Source organism: Anopheles stephensi, chromosome 3, assembly GCF_013141755.1.
Source record: "Anopheles stephensi strain Indian chromosome 3, UCI_ANSTEP_V1.0, whole genome shotgun sequence".
NCBI lineage: Eukaryota > Metazoa > Arthropoda > Insecta > Diptera > Culicidae > Anopheles > Anopheles stephensi.
In genome coordinates this window covers 43,551,560-43,578,630 of record NC_050203.1, presented here as the reverse complement: position 1 = coordinate 43,578,630, position 27,071 = coordinate 43,551,560, and the positions used below count along the sequence as shown (strand labels likewise).

At 41.2% G+C, this 27,071-nt stretch overlaps 1 protein-coding gene across 5 annotated transcripts; it reads right to left on the bottom strand.

The window, feature by feature from the left end:
* Window positions 1–454: 454 nt before the first annotated feature.
* Window positions 455–21,356, bottom strand: LOC118510954 (muscle calcium channel subunit alpha-1-like). Of its 5 annotated transcripts, none has more exons than XM_036053401.1 (26): window positions 20,124–21,356; window positions 19,147–19,906; window positions 18,831–19,076; window positions 18,481–18,740; window positions 18,202–18,395; window positions 17,615–18,128; window positions 17,286–17,511; window positions 16,971–17,181; window positions 16,768–16,888; window positions 16,470–16,677; window positions 16,321–16,406; window positions 11,112–11,232; window positions 10,310–10,606; window positions 10,144–10,231; window positions 9,546–9,653; window positions 8,522–8,629; window positions 6,639–6,691; window positions 6,431–6,577; window positions 5,255–5,726; window positions 5,061–5,162; window positions 4,785–4,973; window positions 3,760–4,686; window positions 3,294–3,670; window positions 3,143–3,195; window positions 1,131–1,249; window positions 455–1,044 (listed from the first exon to the last, which is right to left on the bottom strand). In XM_036053401.1, the coding sequence occupies exons 1-26, from the start codon at window positions 20,191–20,193 to the stop codon at window positions 817–819; spliced, it is 6,285 nt and encodes a 2,094-aa protein (XP_035909294.1). In that variant the 5' UTR covers window positions 20,194–21,356; the 3' UTR covers window positions 455–816. The 5 variants fall into 5 exon arrangements, with proteins under 5 accessions (XP_035909294.1, XP_035909293.1, XP_035909296.1 ...); XM_036053400.1 differs by lacking the exon at window positions 11,112–11,232 and adding an exon at window positions 11,419–11,545 and having other exon boundaries at window positions 20,124–21,355; XM_036053403.1 differs by lacking the exons at window positions 8,522–8,629; window positions 11,112–11,232 and adding an exon at window positions 11,419–11,545 and having other exon boundaries at window positions 20,124–21,355.
* Between the last annotated feature and the right edge of the window lie 5,715 nt (window positions 21,357–27,071).

The following is a 27,071-nucleotide window of genomic DNA, read 5'->3' as shown; positions in this document are numbered from 1 at the left end:
ATTGGCATGGAGTCGTTTCGTGTTGCTGCTTGGCCCGGCGATGTTCGACATGAATGAAATGTTTTTGGTACCTTGCTGCCTACCTGCTTCAGATGTTCGTCAAACTTCAGCATATCTTCAATGGTAACTCCGAGGTACTTAAGATGTTTGACAGTCTCAATACACTCAATGCCAACCATGATTGATCATTGAGTAAAAAAAAAACGAAAAATTAAAGAACCATGACTGAGCTTTTGGATCTGCTTGTGGCTGATGATGACGACGAATTGGGTCTGCGCTTGCGCTATCTGCAGTTCCACCGTCTATATCCACTCCTAGATTCGTCTGACAGCGTCAGCCGCTACTACTTCAATCTCCTTGTCAGATTCAGCGGTAGCCGTGAGAGCGATGTGTGTATGCTTTTTTATAAAACGGCGAAATCTTCTTTCTCGTATGATTTCATACCGATCTGCGATTACGTTCTACTTCATCTGGGCTACATGGTTTTTATTCTTTCCTTCTGTGATGACATAAAAGTTATAATTTCACGATGTTTTTTTTATAACCGAACAAATGATTTCCACTGTTCCACTGTTCCGTTTAAACGCTTCGGACTGGGTGGTTGTGCGCATGCATTATGTTGCCGGAGGGTTTATGAACAAATCGCAGACAACTTGGGGTTTAACGATTACAGTGTACGAAAATTGATTGCAAACATAAATAAGTAACAACATTTTAGAGCTAGGCATGTAATGAGGAAATGAGAGCTATCATTTTCATATAAAAGATATTCGCCGACGCCAAGGCGGCGACTTGGCTTATGAAGCTATTTTGGTGCTATAATAGAGGTTGCTGGTTCTTATTGTTCCTAGTATTGGTTCCACGCTTGGGTTGGACTTTGGCAGGTGTGCCATTCTTCCTGTTAAAACGTTCCTCCAACATCAGCTCGTGCGCCGCCAAATCCATCTCCTCCTGCGTCATGTCTAGCGCCTCTTGCATTTCCATTTGAGCACAATGCACTAAGTCGAGATCACAATATTTACCCAATCCCTGTTGGGCCAGCACCTGCGAAAGTGAGTGCATTGACAATGGAAAACGGTTTTGAATACACATTCCACTCACGCTTGCTAGTTTACTTCACATCTACTCACCCTGCCCACGAGACTCTCGGCCGACCCTATAACTTCGCCAGTCAACTTGTGGGTTTCTTGGGGACTGCCTGGCGTTGAGTGGATAAGACGGTCTTCTTCGTAATTACCAACTTGGTTATCTAGAATCAATTCAAACACATACATGTATACATAAACAGTGGGACACATTTTTCTAAGCAATGTTCAGTGTTTTTAGAACTGTCTGCATCGTATCGGGATAACGGAGGAAAATAAAGCTTTACTTTAATAAAATGGTGTTCGAGTAGTAGACAAATAAATTTGCTCGAAAAAGAATCAAACAGAAATTAATTCAACTGCAACTGAACATTTCAACAGGACACAGGGATATTGAACAAAAGTTTACATCAAGTTGGTCAAGCGCACTGGTTAAACAAAACAAACTTAACCTTTGTCCAATAAAAAGAAATAAATAGACACGTGTACATTCAATCACAAACTAACGTAAAAACAGAAGCAAATAGTTCTCTCATTTATCATTACTGCTTCCTACAATCATGTGATACACTCCTCTAGAATCTGAAAACATCAAGGGTCGCAAGGGTTGATAACAACTGTTAAAATTAGCAATAACCCAACACAACAACAAAAAAGACACATGTTTCATTTGCTCTCCCGCAGCAATCCGCTTTTACGCACCCATAGAAAGCCACATTGTTAACATTCTGTCGCTTTGCATAGTTGGGCTCTCAAGGAATAGGCGATGCTGTTATCTGTCCACGCCTTCAGTGTGGTTGGTGTTACCCTGTGCTGGATCTGTGCATCAATGATATTTGTATCAAACGAGGAGAATAAACACATCATTCTAGACGATTGAAGGCAAGGAAAGAAAACAACTACACACGTTAACCATTGACATCAAATGCATTGTACTAGTACAGTCAACCACCTCATAAAGAGTGCCCTTTTAACGAGTTTTTCGCATGACGACCGACAAGCTTGGCATATATTCCTTTTTTAAAGAGCAAAATCTCGCCTAACAAGGATTTGGTTCGGTTTCAGCGATGGAGGAACAGATGAACAAAATTAAGGTTTATTTTAGTAAAACAAATGCCGAACGAAGCTGCAAACGTGGAATACAGCACCTTAAACATTTTCCGGACTAAGCAGAGGCTCTACGGGAACGGATGTGGAGCGGAAGTTGAGGCAAGAGTGCCATGGGGGCAAGACATGGCCACCTAGCCGTTTTAAAACATTAAAATATTACAGCGTAACGTAGAGCATGTAGAGATGCATGTAGAGCATGAAAAATAAAAGTTTTTCATGAAAATCGTGATTTAAAAAAAACCTTTTTGGGCAAAAGAGATAGTACTGTTTAGGGCAGAGGTACCGCACTGTGCAATTTTCGCTGAAAGTTCAGCTATCAAAAACGTAAACATTGTTGTTCAGAATCTCGGGGTTTCACGTGGGAATTTGGAATCGCCTCTGGGATGATCCAACTAGGCATCAAATCCCAAATATTCGGCGAATTAGCGTAAGAAAACGAAAAGAACACTTCAATGGCACGTATTGCTTAGGAACACGAAGTTTCTTCGGCAAAACCCGTCAAATACTTGAAGCCCAAGGAGTAAATTATTATCGGTATTATTTTTAGTAACTTTTCAAAAACAGGTTAAGATAAGTTATAGAACGACTTGTTTGACGCGGCACCCTATTTGCCCCAATTTCCGCTACCATATATATGCCATGACACATTTACGTTGAAAGACATCAACGATTTAACATATAATTTATTCCAATTGCATGGAACAGATTCACCATAATAACAGGTTTTCAATAGCAATTGATGTACTAAAACGTATAAAGTTCGTTACGAGAGGGTTGACCGTTTCTGCCTGTTCTTAAACATAATTTTCATATAGTACACCATACACGTGACAAATTTACGACAGAAACGCCACAACGCTTCATATTAAACCCTTGGGTTTAATTAGCTGTGATAGTGTAGGCGCAAGAACGTATTTGACAAATTCATGGTCAAATATTGTACTCACCAATCATTTTCATGTTTGATTTGTTATGCGAACCGATGTTAATACTAGTAGCACTTCGAAGTCGACGTAGAAAAGATAGAAAACAAATACATCAGTATTTTGAAAAACACCACCACTACCAAGATGGAAAATTACCAAAACAAAAACTTACTTGGCAGTCATCTTCTTTAGATCCGACGAATTGTCCAGCACGAGCGGGCGCAGCGGAATGTCACCCGGATTACCAGTATTTCCCGCACCAAGTCCGTTGCCGAAGCTTCGTCCCAGTGGATCATCGTGCACGGCATGAAGGATGCTTTCGGCTACATGATTGTATGTGTTGGAACTATTGACACAGTTCAGCTTTGGCTTCATATCGGTTTGGCTTGACCCATCGTTGGGTCCGGTTAAAACGGTGTGCATAGCAGCAGAGGCCGCCATGGATGTGGCAGACATTTTGTTATTGTTTGAGCTCCACTTTTGCTTCGATCCAAACGGACCCGGACGCCGAATGGACGACCAAACATTACCGAACAGGGTATGATTACGCTGGAAAAGGAAAGGAAAGAGGAACATTAATCAACTAAGCTTCGGTCTAATTCTTTGAACACTCTCGCCACTTCGACGGATAGCCATACCCGATGCGATGGCTCCGGATTGTCATCGCCAATTTCTTCCAGGTTGCCCGAGATGGCTCGCTTCAGTTCTGGGCCTGCTTCGTGCAACGTTCTCAACCCGGCCTGCAGTGTCATAGTGCGCCTTTTGTTCTGATCGCTGTTGAGCTTATTATCGTTTTCTTTTCGTTTCTTGAACCGTCTAAAGTAATCCTGTATCAAAAATGTTGCATAAAATTTACCCACGGTAACCTCATCGTCGACTCCTGGCGGTGGTACGACTTGGTCCAACAGTTTCGGGTTCGTTCGTTTCCAAATCTGTTTGATCGTGTTCCGCAGTTCGGCGTTCGCATCGTCGATGTTGCCTTCGGTTTTGATTTTCAACGAGGTGCGCACCACCGCAAACAGTGTCGCATTGAACAGCACCGTGCCGTCACTGTTGAGTGGCATGTTCATCGAGACCAGCCGTTTGCAGGCCACCCGATGCGGACACAGCTTACCGAACCCGAGCGGTGGTGATATTTTACGCAACAGCGTCACCACGTCCAGATGCTTGATGCGGCCCTTCGCATCGGGATCGTACTCGCTCCACAGCCGCACAAATTCGTCCAGATGGTGTGGTCCCAGGATGGACCAATCGCGCGTAAGATAGTCGAAATTGTCCATGATGACGGCCACGAACAGATTGATGATGAGGAAGGAGCACAGCACGTAGAACGAGATGAAGTATGGGAAGGCAATGTTTGAGCCGCACCCTTCGGGAGAGCCTGCATCATCCGATTTGGGATCACAGTTCACCTCTCCAGGGCGAGCGGAGCAGTCGAGCATTATGTCTTGCCAGGCTTCACCGGTGGCCGATCGAAACAGAACCAAAACAGCTTGCGGAAACGTTTGAAAGTTATTGTTTCGATGTATCGATGTGTCATCGTCCATGGCTATTTTTCCAAACACCTGAAATGGAGTGCGTGAGAAGTTGAAACGTCAAACGTTGCCATATTTGTACATGTTAACACTGCTGTCGGTATTCATCCGGTAGAAGTGACGCTTACCTGCATACCAATTACAGCGTAGATGAAGAACAACATCACAATCAGTAATGCAACGTACGGCAGTGCTTGAAATGATTTGATAAATGTCCACAAAAGTGTGCGGATGCCTTCACCCCTGGCCAGCAGCTTAACTAACCGCATGACACGAAACAGTCGGAAGAAGTTTATCGAAATAATACTAGATCCACCCTACAGTGTGCAGAGAACGATTGGAAGAAAAAATAGATTATTGCACCATTGCACTCTTCCTTCGCACCTACTCTCGCCGCTACTCACCTTCATTCCTTTACTAATGTTAACTTCTGAGTATACGATGTCGATGAAACTACCGAGTACAATTATAAAATCGAACACGTTCCACGCATCTCCAAAATAGTTCTACAATGGAAAGCCAAAAACTGAACGTTCATACCAGCTTCATACGATCGATGGTGCTTGGGATCGCTTTCGCAATGTGATGCATTACTTACCTTAAACCTAAACGCCGCTAATTTAAAAACGAACTCCAGCGCAAACACCGCCGTGAAGATTAGATTCAATAAATCGAGTACTTCTGTGTAAATTTCGGGCTGACGATAAAATTTCATCGAAAGGGTGATCGTGTTGATCATGATCAGTATAAATATCATATACTCAAACGGTTGCGACGTAACGAACCACCACACTTTGTATTGTATCCGGTGCTTCGGTATGTAGCGCCGTATCGGTTTGGCTTTCAACGCGAACTCGATACAGTTGCGTTGGTTCTTGTCCAGATCGCAGTTCTTGTACTCCTGCTCGCCTTCATTTTGGAATGTGACGATAACGAAACCGACAAAGATGTTTACCATGAAGAATGCTATTATAATGATATATATGATGTAGTATGCCGCAACTATTGGGCGGAAATTGTGTATTGGTCCGGAATCTTCTTCGTGGGAGTCGATCGACACATACAGCAACCTGTTTGATGAAAGGACAAATTTAATAATATATTTGGAAAATGTCAAGATAAAATGCGGTCAAGTAGGTCGATAGGATGTATGCAATGCAATGGAGGATTTAAGACTAAATATTGATCCATATGGAAAATATAATTAAAACAAGGCTTATGTCCCCTACGTAACCGAATACGGACTTTAATGCTACGTGAAAATGTGTCAGCTTTTTTCGACTCAAAACCTCTATTGTACCATGCTGGTAGTCGATGCTCCAGAGATCGACTTTATCCCTTGACGTGGAAGTTTAGTGAAATTTAACTCTTTAAAACATCCAATTGAAAAATCACAGCTCTGGGTACAACTGTGACTACTATCTTCTTCTTCTTCTTCGTTGGCACTTTAACCTCGAGAGGTCTCGGCCTGCCATTTCTGGCTTTCTGTGACTTAATTTTACCCGTAGTAAAGTAGTCAGCCTTACGTACGGGGAGGCGGTCTGGATGGGATTTGAACGCCGGCCCTGCCGTGTGAAGACCGGTGCCGCTGTCGCCTCTGTCACCGGACCGCCCCCGACTACTATACAACTACAATACCACAATACGACAATACAACTTGGTGTAATAGTAAAAAAATGCGTTTACCTCCTCCTATGTTATTACCACAATTACTACAACTACACAATTATGTAATGCAAAGTAAAATTTTCGAGTTATCACTTATCAAGCTTACCCAGGCCATCCTTCAAATGTAGATACAGTGAAAAGAGTCAGCATAGCCTTTGAAACGTCATCAAAGTGAAAACGATTCCTTGACCAATAACGCTCCTTTGAAACAGGCTTATCTACGTTGCCATCTTCGTATACCAGATAAGTGCCACTGAAAGAAAAACGTTTAATATTATCATAGACCACATATCCGAAATTCGCTTTATACTTACTGGCATTCCGATTCTTGCATTTTGGAGCCATCAGAGCATGAGAAGAATTTGCCCTAAATTAAACATTACAAAGGTTAGCTTTCACAATTTTCGTACAATTGCATACATTAATTCATACGTCTAAACTATGCTATTTTGATTTACACCAGTAACGGGGTTAGAAGGTAAAATGTTCACTATGTCTACTTCCAGATCTAAACATTTTTACACAACGTATTTAACAATAGCACAACATGCATGAACCATTCATTAGCAAAAAAAACACCAAACGTTTGTTCATACACTCATCATAAGATAATACAGTTCAGGTGTGATACAGGCGCAAGCTAGATCTCGGTTAGAGTACATTGTAAGCATGCAGTAAATACACACGTGTAACACAAATCATTCAAAAACTATTCAAACACATTCACAACTACACTGCTACAATTAGTTAAAGACAACAATAAAGCAGAAAGCGAAGTAAACCAATAAACAGAATATGTCAATTAAAAGGAAACGTTGCACCATTATCGCTACTGTTGCCCCGTATGCTACGCATGGCAAGCAGATCAATATCATGTCCAGGATTGGTTGGTCACATTATATTCAATTAAGTTCATTCATTTCTGCACGCGATAGACAGCAGGGTTTACGAGCCCTGCTTCTGTATGTTATTTTAATGAAAACTTAGGAAACTTTCCCATAACCATTGCGACTTTTTTTAAATAAATAAGAGCTTTGCTTTTGCACAGCTGTACTATGGAGCGAAATGCGTCAAAATGATTGACTTATTCTTTTGCCAACTGTCCTCAACTTACATACTATACTTACAGAAATTCATCCATATCTGTGGTGAAGATAGCAAATGTGAAAGATGTTTTATTCAAAATTTTATGACAGACTGTTCATGATTAGGATGCCCAATAATTTCCTTAGTTTGCTTCTATTTTGTGAGCTATTGATGAAATGCCAAAACACCAGTGTAGCTATTATATATAGATCTATCTTCATCCTACGTGTAAGGCATGTGTAAGAGACAAGCGCTGCATATGCGGTCATAAGAAATACTGTTGATTTCTTGATATCTCTTGACGTTATCTACAGTTTCAAACATTTTTTTTTTTGCATTTTTTGCATTTAAATTACTCATTGTTTACGGTCTCCTTCAAACATCTCCAAATAGCGTAACGCACGAATCGTTAAAACGTAAATAGAACATTTTCGTCGCCTTTCCATCAATTTCCATTCGATCGACATGCATTTCGGCATGCAAAAGTTTCGTGTACGTGTTGTTTTACGCATGAGCAAGCAGTTTGACATTAACTAGTAACAATTCGAATTTTGAACTTGAAAAAAATGGTGATTCATTAAAAAATACTAAAACTACACATAGCTTTCAAAATCCATTCAAAATCATCCTGATGTTTAAACACAAATATTTTTGATCGGTGATTTTAACAGTGGTCACCATAAATGACTTGCCTTAATGGTACGATTATCGCTAAAGAGTAATATAAAAGTGTCAGAAAAAAAGGTGTGTAAAGATGACACAAAACCACAACGGTTAAACAACATTAACAACCAAATTACTTGTAGTTACTACGTATATAAAAATATGTACATAAATGAGCAAATTAAAACGGTATATGTAAGAGACAACATCGTTTACTGCTATTTAACAAAACGCGTGAAACAAGAGAATAAACCGTCAAGCTCTACTACGAACAACTTGATTAACATCTTGTTTGATGATTCTATGAAATATTAGAAACAAAACATCATAAACAGTAGAGAATGAAAGTAACATAGGTGTGTAGGTTGCAAAATAGACAATACCATAGACCCAACTAGACGTCTAATAATGTGAAACAGTAACAGCCAATAATCGAGCTATCAATTACCTTAAACAATTGTACTCCAATCACAGCAAACATAAACTGCAAGAGGTACGTCACTAGCATAATGTTGCCGATCGTTTTGATGGCAACTATCACACATTTAACTACGTACTGAGAAAAACGATTGATTTTACGGAAAGAATGATAGTTAAAATGGTTGTCATTTTTATAAAGGTTTCAAAGTAGGTTCAATATGTTCCATTCATCGTTGCTTGCCTACACCAGTTCATCAGAGCAACGGTTTGCACCAACGAAGTCATTATAACGTATGTGAATAATTTGTGTGCTTGAATTTAAACACCGTACTAGAATCCTTAAGCCCTTGAAAGTAAGTTGAGAAAAACGATACAGCAATGCTTTATGCCTAATGTATGTAACCGAAAGCTTTTTCTTCATGGAACCTCTTAATTTAGGCCGCGTACCAAATTAAGTGTAAAAGTTAAAATTCGTAACTAATTGCTCCACATTTGAACACGTGCTGTGCATACGTATTCCTTTCCTTTTGCATTATACGCGGTCATTTCATACTCTGTATTGCAACCTTCATTAAACTCGTTATTTAAACAACATTTTTCTGCCATAACAGATGTTACAATAAGAAAGAGTTTCCGATGAGAGCTGTGTAGATATTCATGGCTGTCAACGAGACACACGAAGTTCACAATGAAAAAAACCCAACTGAAATTCACATAAAACTCTAAAAGAATAAAGCGTTCGGTTTAGATATTCGCAAAACGGTAATAAAAGTAAGTGTAAGCTAATTATAGCTGAAAGTAAAAGCTTTAAATTAAAATTATAACTGAAGAAAACATCAACAACACCAAAGGAAAATTAATTATACGGCGCCCTTGTGTGGGACATCGGATAGCGTTGAATGTAATGTAACAGTGGAGAACACAATGTCAAGAAAACACAAGAATAAATCTGAACTAAAGAACAATTCAAAGTAAACGAAACTCCAAATCAAACACAAATCGCAAGGTATAGCGAAGTATCACCACGTCGGGCCGCCTTGTTTGCGTCCTACCTTATACAACTGCACTCCGATAACGGCGAACATAAACTGTAGCAAGCAAGTGACCAGTACAATATTGCCGATGGTCTTTACTGCTACTATAACGCATTGCACAACATGCTGAGAATTATATAGAAGAATCGATCGTAGTATTAAATAAAGGGCACCAAATGCATGGACCTGAACGAAGCATACAGTTCAACTCTTTTCTCTCTCTCTCTCTCTCTCTCACTCTCCCTCTCTCTCTCTCCCTCTCTCTCTCTCCCTCTCTCTCTCTCTAGGCAAACAAAAGGCATAGAGATGGTATTGAAGCAGTGGCAAGGAGCAAGGATTATATCCGGTTACAAAAAACCTACAATCGTGGGTTTAATATCAACGTTCTACTTCAAGCCAGATTGTTACACCACGTACGAAGAATAAAATCTTCATCCTCTAATGCATGCATCGCTTGAATGAATATTGCATCCTTTGTCATCCGGAACATTTGTCCAGCATATAATATGGTATCATCGTGAATGAATAATACCGTAATTACCAAAAAATGCTATCATTACAACATTAAGGGGAGATCTTTGATCATAAAAATGATTCTACACACCAATCAGCTTACCTTCAATCCTTTTGCACGATTAATTGCACGCAATGGTCGCAGAACACGAAGTACACGTAGTATTTTTATCACAGAGATGGCACCAGAACTGAAACGAAACATACAGACTCATGTAACCCAACACAAGCAAAAAAGTTGCATTCATTTAACGTACGATCAATCTTACCTAAAGAACATTGATATCAGCGATACACATACAACTAGCAGATCCAGCAAGTTAAATGCCGATCGACAGAATGCACCATCGTGGAACAGAAAGCCGTACGAAACCAGCTTCAACAGCAGCTCGATTGTGAATACCGAGGTGAAGAAGTAGTCGAAATAGTTCAGTATTTGATTCCTTTCGCTGTTCGCGTTGAGCGGGTCCTCCGCTGCTAACATTGCCGATGAAAACATGATGCACACGAGAATAATGTTGCCGAATGTGCTATGATTACATAGCCAATGGCAGAATATGCGAAATCTGATGGAAGAAAGATACATCTCAGAAGAGTTAGTGCGTATAGGAAAACATTGTTTCGAATGTTAACTGAGGCAGCTGTTAATCTGCTATTTAGTCTGAGCGGCGGTTGGCAGATAAAGGTACATATACAGTTATAATTACAAGAAATGGAGGTTTGTATTCCTATACTGAATTAGTAGAAAACATTATTTTCGTGCAGCGGGCTTTTTTGCGACAGGGGCTAGCCAACAGTTGTTAGAAAAATATCAAGATATTCGATAGGATCGTAATAAGGCTGTCAAATTGATCAAACTTCACCGATTGTGCAACAAATTAGTACAGTGGAGCTTAAAGGTTAACACAATAAAACTAGCAATAGCTGCGTCTCTGTAACAAGGAATTGGTTAAGAGCAAAGGCACAGATTCCAGGAAGAACTAAATTTTGAATCGATCATTTACATCCAGGTCCAGGAAGGGCAAGCCATTGCAAATGCGATATGCTACATGTCATGGGACTATTCTCAACCTGTTTGTCTTTGACAATATAAAAAATGCTGAACCCTCCGGTATTGGTAGAATCGTATTGATCACATTCAACTCAGACATTCGGCGTGGCCTAGCCACCCGTAGCCCCCCGTCTTGTGAATCTGTATGGTGAAACATTTTAACAAAAGTAAACAGAAACAAAGAAACATGTTAGGTTCATAGACATGGAGCACTCGGCCAAATGAACGAGCTTGAACTGAGAATGGGAACCAATTGAACAGCGTATAGGTCATTTCCCATTCGTCCGCCAAAGCCGTTACATTTGCAGAGTGCCCGTTAAAAATTACCTGTTTGTAGGAGAGAAAATAAGCAGAGCGTTTGATTTTGGAATGGGCTTTTTCGATTTCTTCACACTGAGCTCCGATAAGCGACGAGGACGAGCCGAAGCAGTGGGAGGCTCATCGAATGTCTCACCTGTAATGGAATGGAATGACATGTGTTTGATGTTAGTAAGAGTATTAATCACTTAGACACATTCCTTGAATTGAACAATAAAAAAAACACCCAGCTTCGATTTCATGGTAATGATTTTCATGGTACTGATGTCGGTGGTTCACGATCACGAAAGGATCAATGCTAATTTGGGATAGTTTGAGTGCAAATAAATTTAAGCCGACGAATTCAGAATACCTGGGCCTATTAAGGTTTAGAGACAAATAAGATGAAAAAATACCCGTTTTCGACCTTCTCACTATTGCACTGGAACTTGGACGAAGCTAGGACTGTATAAAACATTTGCAGTCCCAGTACTCACATACGCCTCTGAGACATGAACTCTGTCCATAACGGACGAAACCCTCTTAGAAGCATTCGAGAGGAACATGCTCAGAAGGATTAATGACACCGTATGTGTGAAAGGACAATGGATAAGCCTTTACAATGACGAGCTTTACGAGTAGTACGGTGATCTCACCATCATGCAGCGAATTAGACTGGCTCCGGTGGGTCCAGGCTCTGGAGGGCTATTCATGTCATGAGAATGGCGTAGAGTCCTTTTAGGCCATCCACCTGGACGAGTACCAATTTAGCAGTCGTTGCGATCAGACGTGTTTCTCGACCGGTGCCAGTACAAGTATCTGTGACAGTGTTAGTGCAAAAAATCACCTTCTCTTTCTCCGTTCGTAGCCAGTCCAAACCAAACACCTCAAGATATAGTTCGGAGAAAACAAAATAGAATAATGGGTCCGCCAGCTCTCGCAGTCGGGTACCCCCCGCTCTCTTCCAAAGAGCACACAGGGGGAACGCTACCCGTATGCATCGATCCGAGGAACGAATTTGGTTATTTGGTTCCAACGAAGAACGTTATTTGGTTCTTCGTGCTGCCGAGGGGAAACAACTGCCAAACAACCAGTGGGTACTTAGCGATACGATTAAACGGGCCATCGGTAAGCTAGAATATGGAAAAGAAATCGATCATTCGAGCTTCCTTATCGAAACACGATCTGAAAAACCCTTCGCCGACCAACAAAATTTGATGTGGGCAGGAAGCACATGGACACTGCACTGTGCCACCAACATGCACAGACTGTAACGAAAATCACAATACATTTGAAAAAAAATGCCCACATTACATTAAAATCATAAAGCAGAAATCATAAAAATAAAAATTGATAACAACCTTCCGTGATGCTAGAATAGCATATGAACAAAATGCGCAGACACAAAAGTCGAAATGTTTCGCTCAACAAAGAATCGCTGCAGCCCAAGTTATAGATCAAAAAGATAAAATTATGGAAAACCTGTCTCAAACCGTCAACCTGCTGAAAGACCAAATTGCCGCTCTTACAAAAACGATTGAAAAATTTTCCGAAACAAAACAGAACAAACCAGAACAAAAAGAACAGAACCTCTAGTCGAACTCAGACACAGAAAAGACACAAGATAACATAAATGTCCCAAAAAACTATAACAAATCATCCACATCCTAACATCCGCTGATTTCCTCTAGTGAAGATCTCTCGACCAACAAAACAATGGAAGTATATCGTAAATAGTGCAAAACAAAAGGAAGGTAACCAATTCTCTAATTAAACTACTCATCCAGATAAATGCTTTAACACTTTAAGTATGTCTTTACAACCACCTATAAATTCTATCAATAAAACACCATCTTGCGAACAAAAATTCATTTTGAATTGGAATATCCGTAGCTTCTCATAAAATCTGAAGAATTAAAAATTTTAATTAATAAACTCGGGCCCCAAAATAATTACATTACAAGAGGCCTACACTAACCCGATCCTTCTCAATAGAGTCCCGCTAAGTAATTATCACTGAGTAACCAAAAACTCCTCGATAACCTCCCACAGGCATAGCAATTCACAAAAGCAGATTCACACGGATCTATTCACATAAAAAAATCCCATCCCCTCTGTATGCATACACATTACAAGCCCAATAGATTTACATATACTCTGTATTTACTTATCACCGAATAATTGATTGATATAGAAAACCTTGATATAGAAACGGAACTGAACAACATCCTTACAAAAATTCCAAATCCTATACTAATTATTGGAGATTTTAACGCACAAAACATACGATGGGGATGTCCCCAAACCAACAAACGCGGCGCTGACATCCATAACACTTTACAGCAAAATCAAATCCTTACTCTTCAGCATAAATTTCCTACCCGAATCGATCCTTCCACCGGACAAATGAGCTCTATTGATCATTGTGCAATATCGGCCAACATAGCAACATTTTTCAAGCTCACTTCTGAAAATGACTTCTATGGTAGTGACCACATCCCACTAATATTAAATTATAATGCAAACAACCCAAACCAAAAATCCCTTCCTTCCTTCCGTCCTCGTTTGAAGTTCGAAGAGGCGAACTGGTCTAAATGTAAACAAATATTGAACAATTTTCCGTGGAGCAGTATAACGGTATTTTTATATTTTTGTTTATATATTTATTATTAAGGTCATGCGCCGTATTGTCATCACCACGTGTGATAGCAGTATAACGGTAAATGAACCACGACTAATTCAAATGATCCTCGAAGCTGCTTCTCAGAGCATTCCGAAAACCAATGGGACTATTCCCAAAAAATATTTCCCTTGGTGGAATAAGGAAATTGCTGAAGCATTAAGGCACAACCGAAAGAAAATACCTTAAAAAGCTCAGGAAATTGTCAAAATCTAACGCAAAAGACCAAAGCCAATCATCAAAATTACAAAATACAAAGTAACTAACAAACGTGCAAAATTGCTAATAACAAAATGAAAACAAAACAGCTGGGAAAATTCGTATAAGAGATTAACCCGTCCATATCCTCAAAGGAAATGTGGCAGCAAATAAACTTATTGAACGACCAACACAACAATCCAACACAAATTTCCCTTCCCTTCTCAACCCAGAAAACCCCATCAATGACCCATTGGCCATAGCAGAAAATTTTTCAGAACATTTCTACTCCATATCTTCAAACCAAAGCTATTGTGACAAGTTTTTAAAACACAAAAGAGCTACTGAATTCTGAATACTGAGCTCCGACGCCGGAGTCGAGTCCGGATCATGATTCCGCGCTCCGGTTTTTCTTTATTGCGGGGGGACGGGGGGGGGTGGGGCGGGGGGGGGGACGAGAGTTGCAGGGCTAGCTGGGGCTGTATGTGCAAAGCCATATGAAGATTTTACCATATGCAGACTGGCACCGCACCCTGTGGCAGGAAACATACGGATCCCGTATGACCCTTATGAGCCGTATGACCTGTAAGGTAGGCAAAAATACACCATTACCGAAGGTAACACTTGCATTTCCACAGCCGAAAAATCATTATCAGCCCATGTTTTCACCTCTTTACAATAAATCAGTAAAAAATTATGTATCAAAAATCAAGTATCAATTAGAGAATCAACAAAAAAAAAATCAGCATCAAAACAAACTCCGGACTCGTTTTGATTCCGGACTCTTTTTGGTTCCGGACTCGTTTTTGATTCCGCGCTCCGGATTCCCGTTCTGCTGTAAATGTATGTCGTGCTCATCGTTCTGCGTTATCTCCTCTCTTCTTTGTCCTTGCCAGACGGTTGCCAGATATAAAATTTTACTCGTTGTTGGATCCCAAGCCATAACGGTATGAACCAGCAGTCAGGTTGGCAAACGAAGGAAGACGATTACCTAATGATAACTAACATCCTATCTCAAAGAGGGACGCCTTAAAACAGTGCAAACAAATAATAGAACAATCATGACATCGAACATGGCAAAAAGAAATAAACAGTCAATTGAGATCAATAAAAATTACAACCCAATCTTGGGAGGACCCCGCTAGTAACAAGGATCAACAGAATGTCGAGGATATGAAATAGAGAGACAACAATTCAAGCTAAAAACCACCATAGACTGCATCCTAGGACAAGACCCAAAAGAAGAGAAATAGTTTTACAATTTTTAAAAACAACAGATTTATACAAAAAAATCTAAACAAGTAAAACAAACAAAACGAAAAAAAAAATATAGAGGAATCAAAATAAACGATATGCCGCATTCGTCGTAGTCCGCCGGCCACATAATAAAAAGGACTAAGTTACCTTAACAACTGAAATGCTTACATAGAAGTAGATTCTACTAACTCAAAAGTCAGATACTTCCAATGTACGAAGGTGAGAGATACCTCAACATCTCATTTCACCTCCTAACCAATCATTCACCATCCTAATCCTACCAAGAGACGAAAGAGGACACAGTTGTCCAAAGTCTCTCTAATTTTAAACAACAACAACAACATCCACATGAACAGGGGTGAGATCAGTAGCGTGTGGTGTTCATCTGAATCTTTATGTGGATCTAACGGAGTAGGATCTAGGATAGACCAGGGATCGAGCAGGAAGGCCAAGTCGGTAGGAGAGCTCCATTAGTCTTACTGCACAACGTCTCCCTCGTGTGAGGCGTTAAAGGGGCCTTGTATAAGGGGCCCGCTAAACAGGGCTCGCAAGGAGTTGCTCGTGGGATAGCAACCCCACGACCATACTCACCCCTGCCCACAATCAGCAGATCCCTAGATCAAACCTCTAACTAGGAGCCCCAACTTCCATTCCGCTTAAGGCCACCAAGATGGTTAATCCGCCACTGGGAGAGGTAAGCCCACATCGAGAAGGAGTGATGGTGTTGACGCCGGCCGCCAGAACGGCCGGGATAATTGATTGCGGCAGAGTATTGCACTATGTACGATTGCACTAACCTGGAGTGTCTTGCTCTTCATATCCTTCGTCGTCTTCTGCAACCGGCGTTTTGGAATCCGAATCATGGCCGTCATATTCATCCGATCTTTACGACACAGGTATAATAATGTCAGTCAAATGTTGATACACAATAACGCAACTAACTCACATGTTCATTGGGTCATTGTCAGAATCCAGATTGTCCTTATCGTGATCCATAAACCCATCGTCCCCGTGCTCCGTAGGCGTTGGTTCGTGAGAATTTTTTTCTTCCTCGCCCTCCACATTTTCTCCTTCCTCCTTTTCGACCGTGGTGAGTGAGTCCGCGTCTGCTAAATTGTCCACCGCAATGGCTAAGAAAACGTTTAACAGAATATCTTTCGGTCGGTTGGTTAAGGAAAATGTGATTCACGAAGCTTCGGAATTCAAACACAACGCTTTAACTAATGAGTTATTTAAAAGGATACAGTTACCGCAAATGAACAGAATAATGAAGTAAATGCTGGCAATTATTCCGAGAGAAGCTACTCCTCCGTACGCTTGAATTCCATCGTACATAACTGTATTCCAATCTTCGCCAGTCAGTATCTACGAAAAATAAAACACAGTTGCAGGTTGCAATACTTGATCATTTATATTTATAAATTGGTATACGAAGCTATTCACTCACCTGAAATACGGTCAGCAAGCTTTGAACAAAGCTGTCAAAGTTCGAGCGGGGCTTATCAACGGAACTGTTAAAGTTAAACTTTCCTCCAAACACTTGCATGCCAAGCAATGCAAAGATTACGATAAACAGAAACAGCAGCAGCAACAGTGAGGCAATGGATTGAATAGAGTTCAGTAACGATGCTACTAAATTCGACAGAGATTGCCAGTACCTAGGAGAAACGAAGCAATCAAACAAAAACACAGCAGTATTATTATCACAGCCGCGAATGCCCTTCCCACTTTCATGGGTAGCTCAACTAAAACTGACACTCACTTAGTCACTTTGAACACACGTAACAATCGTACGCACCGCAGGACGGATACTCCGAGCGGAGGCATGATTTGAGTGCTTGTTAATATCATCTCGCCTATGCTACCGATCACGACAAAACAGTCGAAGCGATTGAACAACGACACAAAGTATCCCTGAAAACCTAAGCTGTACATTTTCAGAAGCATTTCCATGGTGAACAGTGCCACGAAAAACATGTTTGTGTATTCTACGACGATCAGGCAAACAAAATAAAGAGATTAATACATAGTACAATTCACTCAGTTCAGTAACAATGCAGTTTGCAATGGGGTTCTCCATCAGACACTTACCCTGAAAATCGTCCAACCACGGTGGCTGTCGGTAGTGTTCGGTAGCCAACACGCCAGTATTTAAGAAAACCAGTATGATGATAAGCCAATAGAATGCTTGTGATTTCACTGCCTTACGACAGGCGCGCCGTAGCCGTCGGTTGACACGATCGATCGACTTTCGTTTTCTGGCAAACCACGACTCGTGCTGAACTTCCCCATCTTCCCCAACGTTATCCGACGAGTCCAGTTCGATCGTGTTTTTCATCTTTCCCTCCGGCATGCCGCTCGCATCGTTGTCCGGGTCGATGTCTTCGGCCTGCGTGATCCAGTCCAGATAGCCACGAAGATCTTCCTCGATCTGTTGTTTTTCGCGAAGCTTTTGGAAATCTCCACGGTTTTTCGCTTTCGTTCGTTCTTTGGAGAACTCTCCGCTGAGCACACCAAGGATAAGATTCATAACGAAGAACGCTCCAAGAATGACCATCGAAATGAAGTACACCCACTGCCAGCTGCTACCCATCGCATCTTCAATCTGGCAAAAAGGCAAAAACAAGGCATTCGTTGGGAATTCGGATTCGCGGCCACCCGGAACGGAACATACTCACGTAGTAAAGCATATCGGTCCAGCCTTCCAGCGTGACGCACTGGAACACTGTCAACATCGACAGACCGAAGTTATCGAAGTTGGTGATTCCGAAGTTGGGCCCTTCCCAGTAGTATCGGCATACCATTTCCGGCGATATGGTGTCACAATGAAAGCCGTCTTCTCCACACGGATGAGGGTCGTCCATGATCTCGCCTGCGAATGTACCGTTCGATAAAGACTCTGGTTCCATTTCGAAAAAAAAGAAAACAATGCATACGGTGGCCGCCACCGCACGTACCGGTCTCGTTGTGGAAGCAGGATTTGTGTAGTTTGCCGGAGAAAAGCTCGAGTCCGATGATAGCGTAGATGATTATCACAAACAACACCAATAGGGCTATGTGTAGCAAAGGCACCATGGCACGTAAGATGGAATTCAGGACAACTTGCAAACTAGGTACTCCAGAAACTAAACGCAACGGTCGGAGAACACGGAACGCACGGAGAGCTTTCACGTCGAACCCCTCCTTCATTAGGTTGGAAAGTGCGGTAGATATCATTCTGGAAAGTAGTTTCAAGTTTACAACAACATTTATCCAATATTTCCAACAAAAAAAAACCAAAAAACCCGAGAATCCGAATATTACCTACCCTATAACAACGATGGTAAAATCAAGTATGTTCCATCCATTACGCAAGTACGATCCTGGATGCAGTATGAACCCGTAAGCGATCAACTTCATTATACACTCCGCTGTAAAAATTACTAAAAATATATACTCGATCTTTTCCAGCGCTGCATTTGTGCTATTGGAATCACTGTTTGGAAAAGGGGTGTATACAGCTAAGGCAACACAGTTGGCAAAGATGGTCAGCAGGATCAAATATTCAAAGGGCCTGAAAACACCGTATCAATCATAGATTAGACATGTTACCCCACTCATTTCTGGTGCTTAACAATACTCACTTCCACTCTACTATGGCGATGCACAATTTCCGCAACGGATTGGTGCGGGTCAGACAGAACAGGGCTCGCATGGGTCGATCGGGCTGAGGCTTTACTCCAGCCCGCCTGGTAGGTTTCTTCGGGGCAATCGGTATGGTTGTGCCGCCTATATTGATTGCTCCACCACCACCTGTTGCTCCCAACGGATCCGATCCTGCTCCAGCATTGCTCATCTGTCCATCGGTCAATCCCGCACCCATTGCTGTGCCGGCCATGCCACTAGCTCCCATACCAACAGTGCCACGCGCAGAACTGCTCACTAGCTCGGTGTCATCCATTTTTGCCGCTGCTTGAGTCATTGCCGTTGTGGACCTCAAAGTGGTTTGCCATACATCGGATAAAGAGTGCTGCCGTTTGAGGAAAAACGAGCGCGACGAACTTTTCTTGTGCGGGCGAAGCACTCGCACTTTCCCACCAGCCTCCGATTCACCCGAATGGTTTGGCACACGTTTTGGAGCGAAAGCGGTGTCCTCACTTTCGGGCCACTTTTTCGCTCCCGGCGATTTGTTACGTGAAAAAGATTTGTTTAATATTCCAAGAAATTGATTATACTGCTCGGGCTGTTGCTGGCCACCTTCCGACGTTGTCCGTGATGCTAGGGAGTACGATGCGTCGGACGTGTGAAATGCACCGATCAATTTGTTGCCCGATGCAAACACATCCTTAAGCTTATTCTTGTTTCGTCCTTGGTTTGAGTTCGAAATATTAACCAGAAGATCTCCTGGAAGTGCAAAAGAGAGGGAAACAAAACTCAAGAATCACTCATGCCACTATCAAGGTGTCATTTTTGGCTTTCGCTGTGCACATCTGTACGATATACGCACAGTGAGGGATACGCGATATATAGTTGTTAGGGATTTCATGATATTTTCACGTGCACTTGCAACCGCGCTACAGCACCCATACGCCATCGATGGCCCTAGTTCCCGAAAGCTTACCAATTGGAAAGCCCGTCGAAAGGCTTTTTGACTGTTGATGTTTGGCGTCCGAGTCTGGCGGCGGATCCATGTTATCTAAAGCTATATTCGCTAACTGTTACACTACCATTTCAGCACGCAGCAGCACGAAACAATGTGGTACGTTCCTTCCGTCAATGTTTATTTTTCTGATTACGAGGAACTGTTTGCAGCATTTTCTCCCCAAAGGCTTGTCTCAGTTTGCAATCCATCTTTTCCTTATCCTTATCGCGACTAAACACTTTCCTACCTGCACAAAGCACATTACCCTCAGCAAAACAACGAATGCGCCTATACGATGCACCTTACTGCTGCTCGGAATCAAATGCCGCAACAGCACTTATCAATCGGCAGCTCGGACAATCGGTTGGTAGCATACATCTTCAGAAACCCCTATTTCGCTCGATTAATGGCGCTGATACGCGTTGCTTACTGGTTCATTGCATTCTAGCTGTTGCAATCTTCGGTTCCGAACTTTTGTAAATCAACTTGACGAGCGAGCACAAGCGTGTCCTGTGTCCTCCATATTTTCAACCCAGCTTCATTCACATAATACGCTTAATTATGCTCTTCCTCCGATCTGTACAATATCTATACAGTGCTCTTTTCTATGGCAGTCGAGTGTAATTCAATAAAACATTAAACATCTACAATGTTAGAACGACGCTCATCAACGCCAGCCAATGGCTTCGAACGCAGCGTTCACTGTGGAATACATGTCCTGTGCTTTTATGTTTATTGATTTTTTGTTAACTTCTTTAACTTTTATCGCAGTGCTATTTTGCAACCAGTAACACACTTTAATACTGTACACACCAGGTTGTTGATAAGTCTCAAATTTTACACTTTCTATTTTCATTACTTTTGTTTAGCTTCTCACACTACATGGAACTGAGAATGTTGGTGTGGAAGTGTGTGTTGGGAACAGTATTCGCGCCTGAAAGTACCAGTGCGCAGAATCTCATACGGAGAGCTCACAACACAGCACGTCTAGATTTCTCATACTCGAGACTGCTAACTGCTCGTAACTCGTAGTTTCCTTTTTTCGTCCGTCGACTAACTCTATCCGCTCATACTATCACTCGTATTCCTTCGCTTGTCCTCCGTTTTAAGCTACTCGTGACTCCCACCCCACATTGTTTCATCAACGCGTTATGCATTTGGCTCCTTACAATAGCTCCCCTTTGATTCATCGCACTGTGCACAACGTTACTACACGAAACGTGTCTAATATTCCCGGCCTAGAAGCGCGGATGAGCCGCGGAGAAACACATGACACATATGCGCTCCTCGTTCGGGGTACAATCGTCTCATAAATTCTTCAGGTCATGTTTTATGCTTCACTTGTATGGAACATTGCATGCTGCTATTTCAAATAGCTGTTGCCTAACTGAGCAGATTCCTAACTATCGTAAAAAATTTAAACTGTCATGTTGAATCATTGGATTTGTGGCAACATTTTTAGCGATTTTTAACAAGTGCTTTTTGTTTTTAAACGGTAAGAAGTCAAGAAATATTCATCAACATCAGGACACATTTCATAACACATCTGGCAGGGCAAAAACGATTAATAGAAGTTTTTACACGTTGTTTTAAGCCTGATTTAACCAACCAGCTCAACTTTTACACGTGGCCGCTTCCTATTTCTCGCACTTGAAAATATTCGGTACATTGTAGCTTATGCACAGTACATGGGTCTGACTCATCTCAGTCCACCCTTGCCAGGATGGGCAGACGATGTGCAGTATTTGCTTAACAAAACTTACACAAGCCGCCATTTGGATTTAATTCATATCTGCTCCTTCATAAATGCTTAGTGAACCATTGAACTATGTTTGTCTCTGCCATCCAAGGGATGGTCTTGGATCGCGAAAATTGCCTCCTATATTTGTTTATCTTCTTTCTTGACTTAACGAATTAATAAGTAATGTCTGCCATTTTAGGCTTACTAGACTTATTGATTGGTCGGTCCGATGGCGCCGGTTTTCACACGGCAGGACCGGGGTTCAAATCCCATGAACAGCCAGAGACAGCCAGAAATGGCAGACTGAGACCTCTCGAGGTTGTAGTGTAAAGGAAGAAGAACAAGAATACTTATTGATACCTCGTATTTATCCATACTATGGGAGGGAGCGATAGAATTTGAATCCCATCCATCGAGCCGCGTACTAATATTTTGTTTACTAGTATTGGGAATATCGCTTAAGAAAAAGGAAAGGAACTGGTTCATTTTTGAAAGGGAACGGAACATAAACCTGGGGTACAAAACAACCTACTTGAATATATTGTTGGTTTGTTGTTTGGGATTTTTTGGCAAAGCTATGTACGAGTTTGTAAATATTTTAAAATTTATATACATTCCATTCGCCTTCATTTGGAAACGAAACGGTTAACACAACATATCAGTAACTCTCAAAATCTAACGACCAGCAAAAGCAGAAAGAAATCCCATAGAGGTAGCTCTAGCTATGGCTGTATAAGTGTAAGAGAAGACGAATCGAAAAGGGTTTTTTTTTTGTTCGACACAGTAACAGCACTGCAATATTGAAACCAAACAAAAAAGACCACATGCGTTTCTGCCTATTATCTGAATAAGGAAAGGGTCCAGGCAAGTACATTGCAACGACTCTTCTTTGGATGCCGTACTTTTATATTATCTGTTAGTTTGTTTTTATAGTCCAAAAAAGCCGGTACAAAAAGTAGATGTTTTGTTTTACATCTATTTCCATTTAATCCATTAAATTATACATCCATTTCCATCAATGCTTCACTGTGAAATATTTACTTGATAATGGAAAATGCAAATACCGAAACGGCCAACACTACTAAAAACATCTCGCTTAGACATAGAGCAACTCTTATCATGCTCTCAAATGTAATTGTTACCCAACTAGAATTAAGTCATGCTGATTTGTAATGATGATCAGGGTTACAGCGTAGACAGCTATACAGGGTAGAATGTTGGCCAACAAATTATTATGGGATGGTCCGGTTGCCGGTGTGGTCCGGTGTATACTAGATGTATACACACAATATATATATATATATATATATATATATATATATATATATATATATATATATATATATATATATATAAGCATACTCATATTCATCCATGTGGGCATACAAAAAACAAAAATCTGTTAAGTGTTAGGAGAACGAAATACACTTGGACCATAACTATAACTTCAAATTTAAATGAAAAAAGTTGAGTATTTTGATTCTGAGATAATTTCCTTCTGATTTTGTACGGTTTTCGCACGATTCCAATCCAGGGACCCGAATTCTGCCGTAGATACTCGTGATGGCATTCTTGTGATAGATCGCAATACATGACATTTTAATTGCATGACATTTACGCGCTGCTGCATCAATCAGCTCTTCAACGGAGAGATGGAAACAGGATTGTGAAATTTATTTCATGCTCAATCCCCAAAATAAAAGCAAAATAGAAAGGTCTTTAGGTTATGGCTTGAACGGTGTTAAAATACCGCTTCAAGCTTTGCTCGAATCGAAAGATCTAAAGCCTAGGCTATTATGATGCGAGATGCCAAAGAGTTTTTGCTAAAAAGGGGAGATATGCAAAATCTATACGTCAAAAAGATTTCGCCTCCTCGAGCTGAAATCTCGGAAAGATTTCACTTCTCTCTAGTCTAGCCCTCTCTGTCACTCGCTAAGAGTTGGCATGATAGTTTTCGGTTGAAGAGAGAGGTAGCATTAAGTGCTCTAAACAAAACGGGTAAATGAATCGAGATGTTTTTGACGTAAAGATTTCGCCAAAACCCCCTTTTTAACCGAAATCTTTTTGGTTTCTCGCATCATGTAGTCTAGCCCTAAGCGATCTCTCTTCATGTTCATGAGGTACGCACAACGCAGATATTACAATGAAAATATGATCGAGGCAAATATCTATAGAACATAATATTTTCATGGGAGCAATATGATATGGGTCAATATTTTGGACATGTGGAATTTTCGCCCGCATCATCACTAGAACATTTCGATGACATCGTACATCCCATATCACTTATGAAAAAACTCCATCGCTATGTGATGTTAGGTGAATAACAACAATTACTCCCTTACACCGTCATTGGCGTACAAGCTAACACCGTGAAATCCATTCATCATTTACTCTGGCCTGGTTTTCTTCGAAGCAAAAAACATCAAACTTACCATTCAACTGTAATACTGTAATAGTTGCTGTTTTTCGGATGATTCAACGTTCACTGCAGATTTTCATATCGTTCACGTTATCACACCGTTCCAATTGTTCTGTAAAGAACTAAGACTGGGGTAGCTTATTTGAACCTCGTAATACCACTTTTAACTCGTAGACACATCACAAATCGCGCGTTTCTTCCTGTTGTTTAAAAACCGCGCAAGCGCTGAACACTTAACTTTCATTGCCTCACGCTGCTGGGCCCGGGTTAATCGAAACACACTGCCGCTGACTTCCACAGCACTTTTCCCACAGTACTTGCATACATATTGTTACCGGTTAAAAATAGAGTTCCCTTTGCTCAGCTATTTTATGTAGTTCCGGAAAGTACAAACCGGATGCTTTATGGCTTTTTCTTACCTCTAGTTTATCCTACGAATGCCACAACCGCCATCCGTCAACGACGATATCTTTCGATTGTTGATTATTAATTAAACGAATTCTAATTATTCACCGACACCAAACACTTGTTCGCAGGGCAACATGCCATGTGGTATTGTTGAATCATTACTGAATGGGACATGGTTAGGCCAACGTTCAGAACTGATCATGCAAACTGCGGACTGCGCATGTGCCAGCTCTCCTCTCTACAAGTAACAACAACAATATCATGTTAGTACTGATCAGTGCAACATGGTCGTAGTCACCCGCAATTTGTTGTAATGATGAAATGATGCAATGTTGGTTCCTTGAATATAAACAATTCAGAGCTTTATTTAAAAATGCACCCGTGAAAGGTTGTAGAATATTAAATATTATGATCAGCGATGTGTTACATTGTTGGTTGCACTGAATGCATGTTTATTATTGTTACATTGTAGGTTGAAACCCAGTACAATAAAGTTAAGAATATTTTTTAATCAAAAGATAAAACGATAACAATACGTCGTCTGTCCGTAATAATTCAGAAAATAATTAAATAAATCGAAGATAAAACGAGTATATGCAAGAAATTACAGTAAAACGTCCCTGGTAACAAAATTGGGCTAAAGTCTGATAAGATGTCCCCAACCCAGCCACCCCCCACCCCTCCGCCCCCCCCCCCCCCCACCCCCACACCCACGGGCACTCAATTTTGCAACTGAGTTACCATCAATTTAGGTAAAAGTGGTAAAAGACTCGAGAAGGCCCCCCCCCCCTGACAAAATTTGTTAGGCACTGTAGGATTTACGCCTCAATGTATGCAATCAGCAGTACACGTTGCGAAAGCTTCACAGTGTGCTTTCAGTGTGGTCAAAAATGGTTTAATAAAGTCGAATGAAATATTGCTTATTATTCGATTTGTTGCATCCTGATTAGAGCGTAGGCTAACCGTGCGCTCTATGCCGTCTGGGAACTGACAGCATCCGATGTGTAGCGGATATGGCTGTCTCGCTCTAGCAACGATCGGGGATGCGCTTTAAGAGCGTAGAAGTTCGTGAGTAAGGATCATGCGGATCCTGGGGGACTCTCTGCTCATCACGGTTCCGGGACAGACGTGGCTCGCGCGCGGCCTCGTATTTTACGTTTGGGTAAAAGACTCGAGAAGGCCCCCCCTAGAATCTTTTGTGTGCAGCACTGTGGCCTGTCATTTTTGTTGTACGGTGGGATTTCTGTATGGTCAAAACCCATTTGATGTAAACATTGTGCATTGTTCCTTAATACTGTTAATAGACAGCGAGTAGAACTTGATAAAATACATTGTAACAAGTGGTTTGACATTATGATATTCTTATGCTTCCTCCTTTGCTGAATATCAATGCAAGGTAACAAGTATTCATCGAATTACTGTTCCGTTACCGTCCGAGAACGCCGTGCATGTTTGCCCGATTGTTCACCCCTTCTGCGACTGAAAACTAGTACGAAGCCCCTGTAACCCAAAATGAATGGTACGGTTAGCGGAGAGGGGATTTTAATCAAATAATAACAATATTTTATTCGACTTTCTTCAACCAATTTTGACCACACTGAAAGCACACTAAAAGCTCACTGTGAAGCTCTCGCAACGTGTACTGCTGATTGCATACCTTTAGGCGTAAATCCTACAGCGCCTAACAAATTTTGTCAGGGGGGGGCCTTCTCGAGTCTTTTACCTACGTTTGTTTTAATGTTCGTTTGAATTGTGTTTTAAGTGAAATAAAAAAAAAAAAAGTACCAGTGCACAAACACAAAACGATTAAATCCCCTTCCCTCTATCCTGACCATTTATACTGGCTTACAGGAGCTACGTAATAATTTTTGGTTACTCTAGGAGGGACCAATCAGGCTTACAACACACACGGTGTTCCCGGACTGTAACGGAACATTGGTTCGATGGATACTTGTTAACGGGCATAGATATTCAGAAAAGGAGGAAAAATAAGAATGATAATGTTTCAAATCACTTCTTACAATTTATATGAGCATGCTCTACACGCTGTCCAGTAACAGTATTAAGGAACAATGTACAATGTTTATATCAAACGAGTTATGATCATACAAAAATCCCACTGTGCAATAAAAATGACAGACCACAGTGCTGCACACAAAAGGTTCTAGCGGGGTCCTTCTCGAGTCATTTACCAATTATTGTAAAAAGTCTGCAAAAAATACACTTTTGCGTAACTCACTTGTAAAAATGAGTGCGCGTGAGTGGGGGGGGCATCTATTCAGACTTTAGCCGATTTTGTCACCGGGGGTTTCTCTGCAAAATACCTCTAACGTTCAACATTATGTGCAAAGTGAGT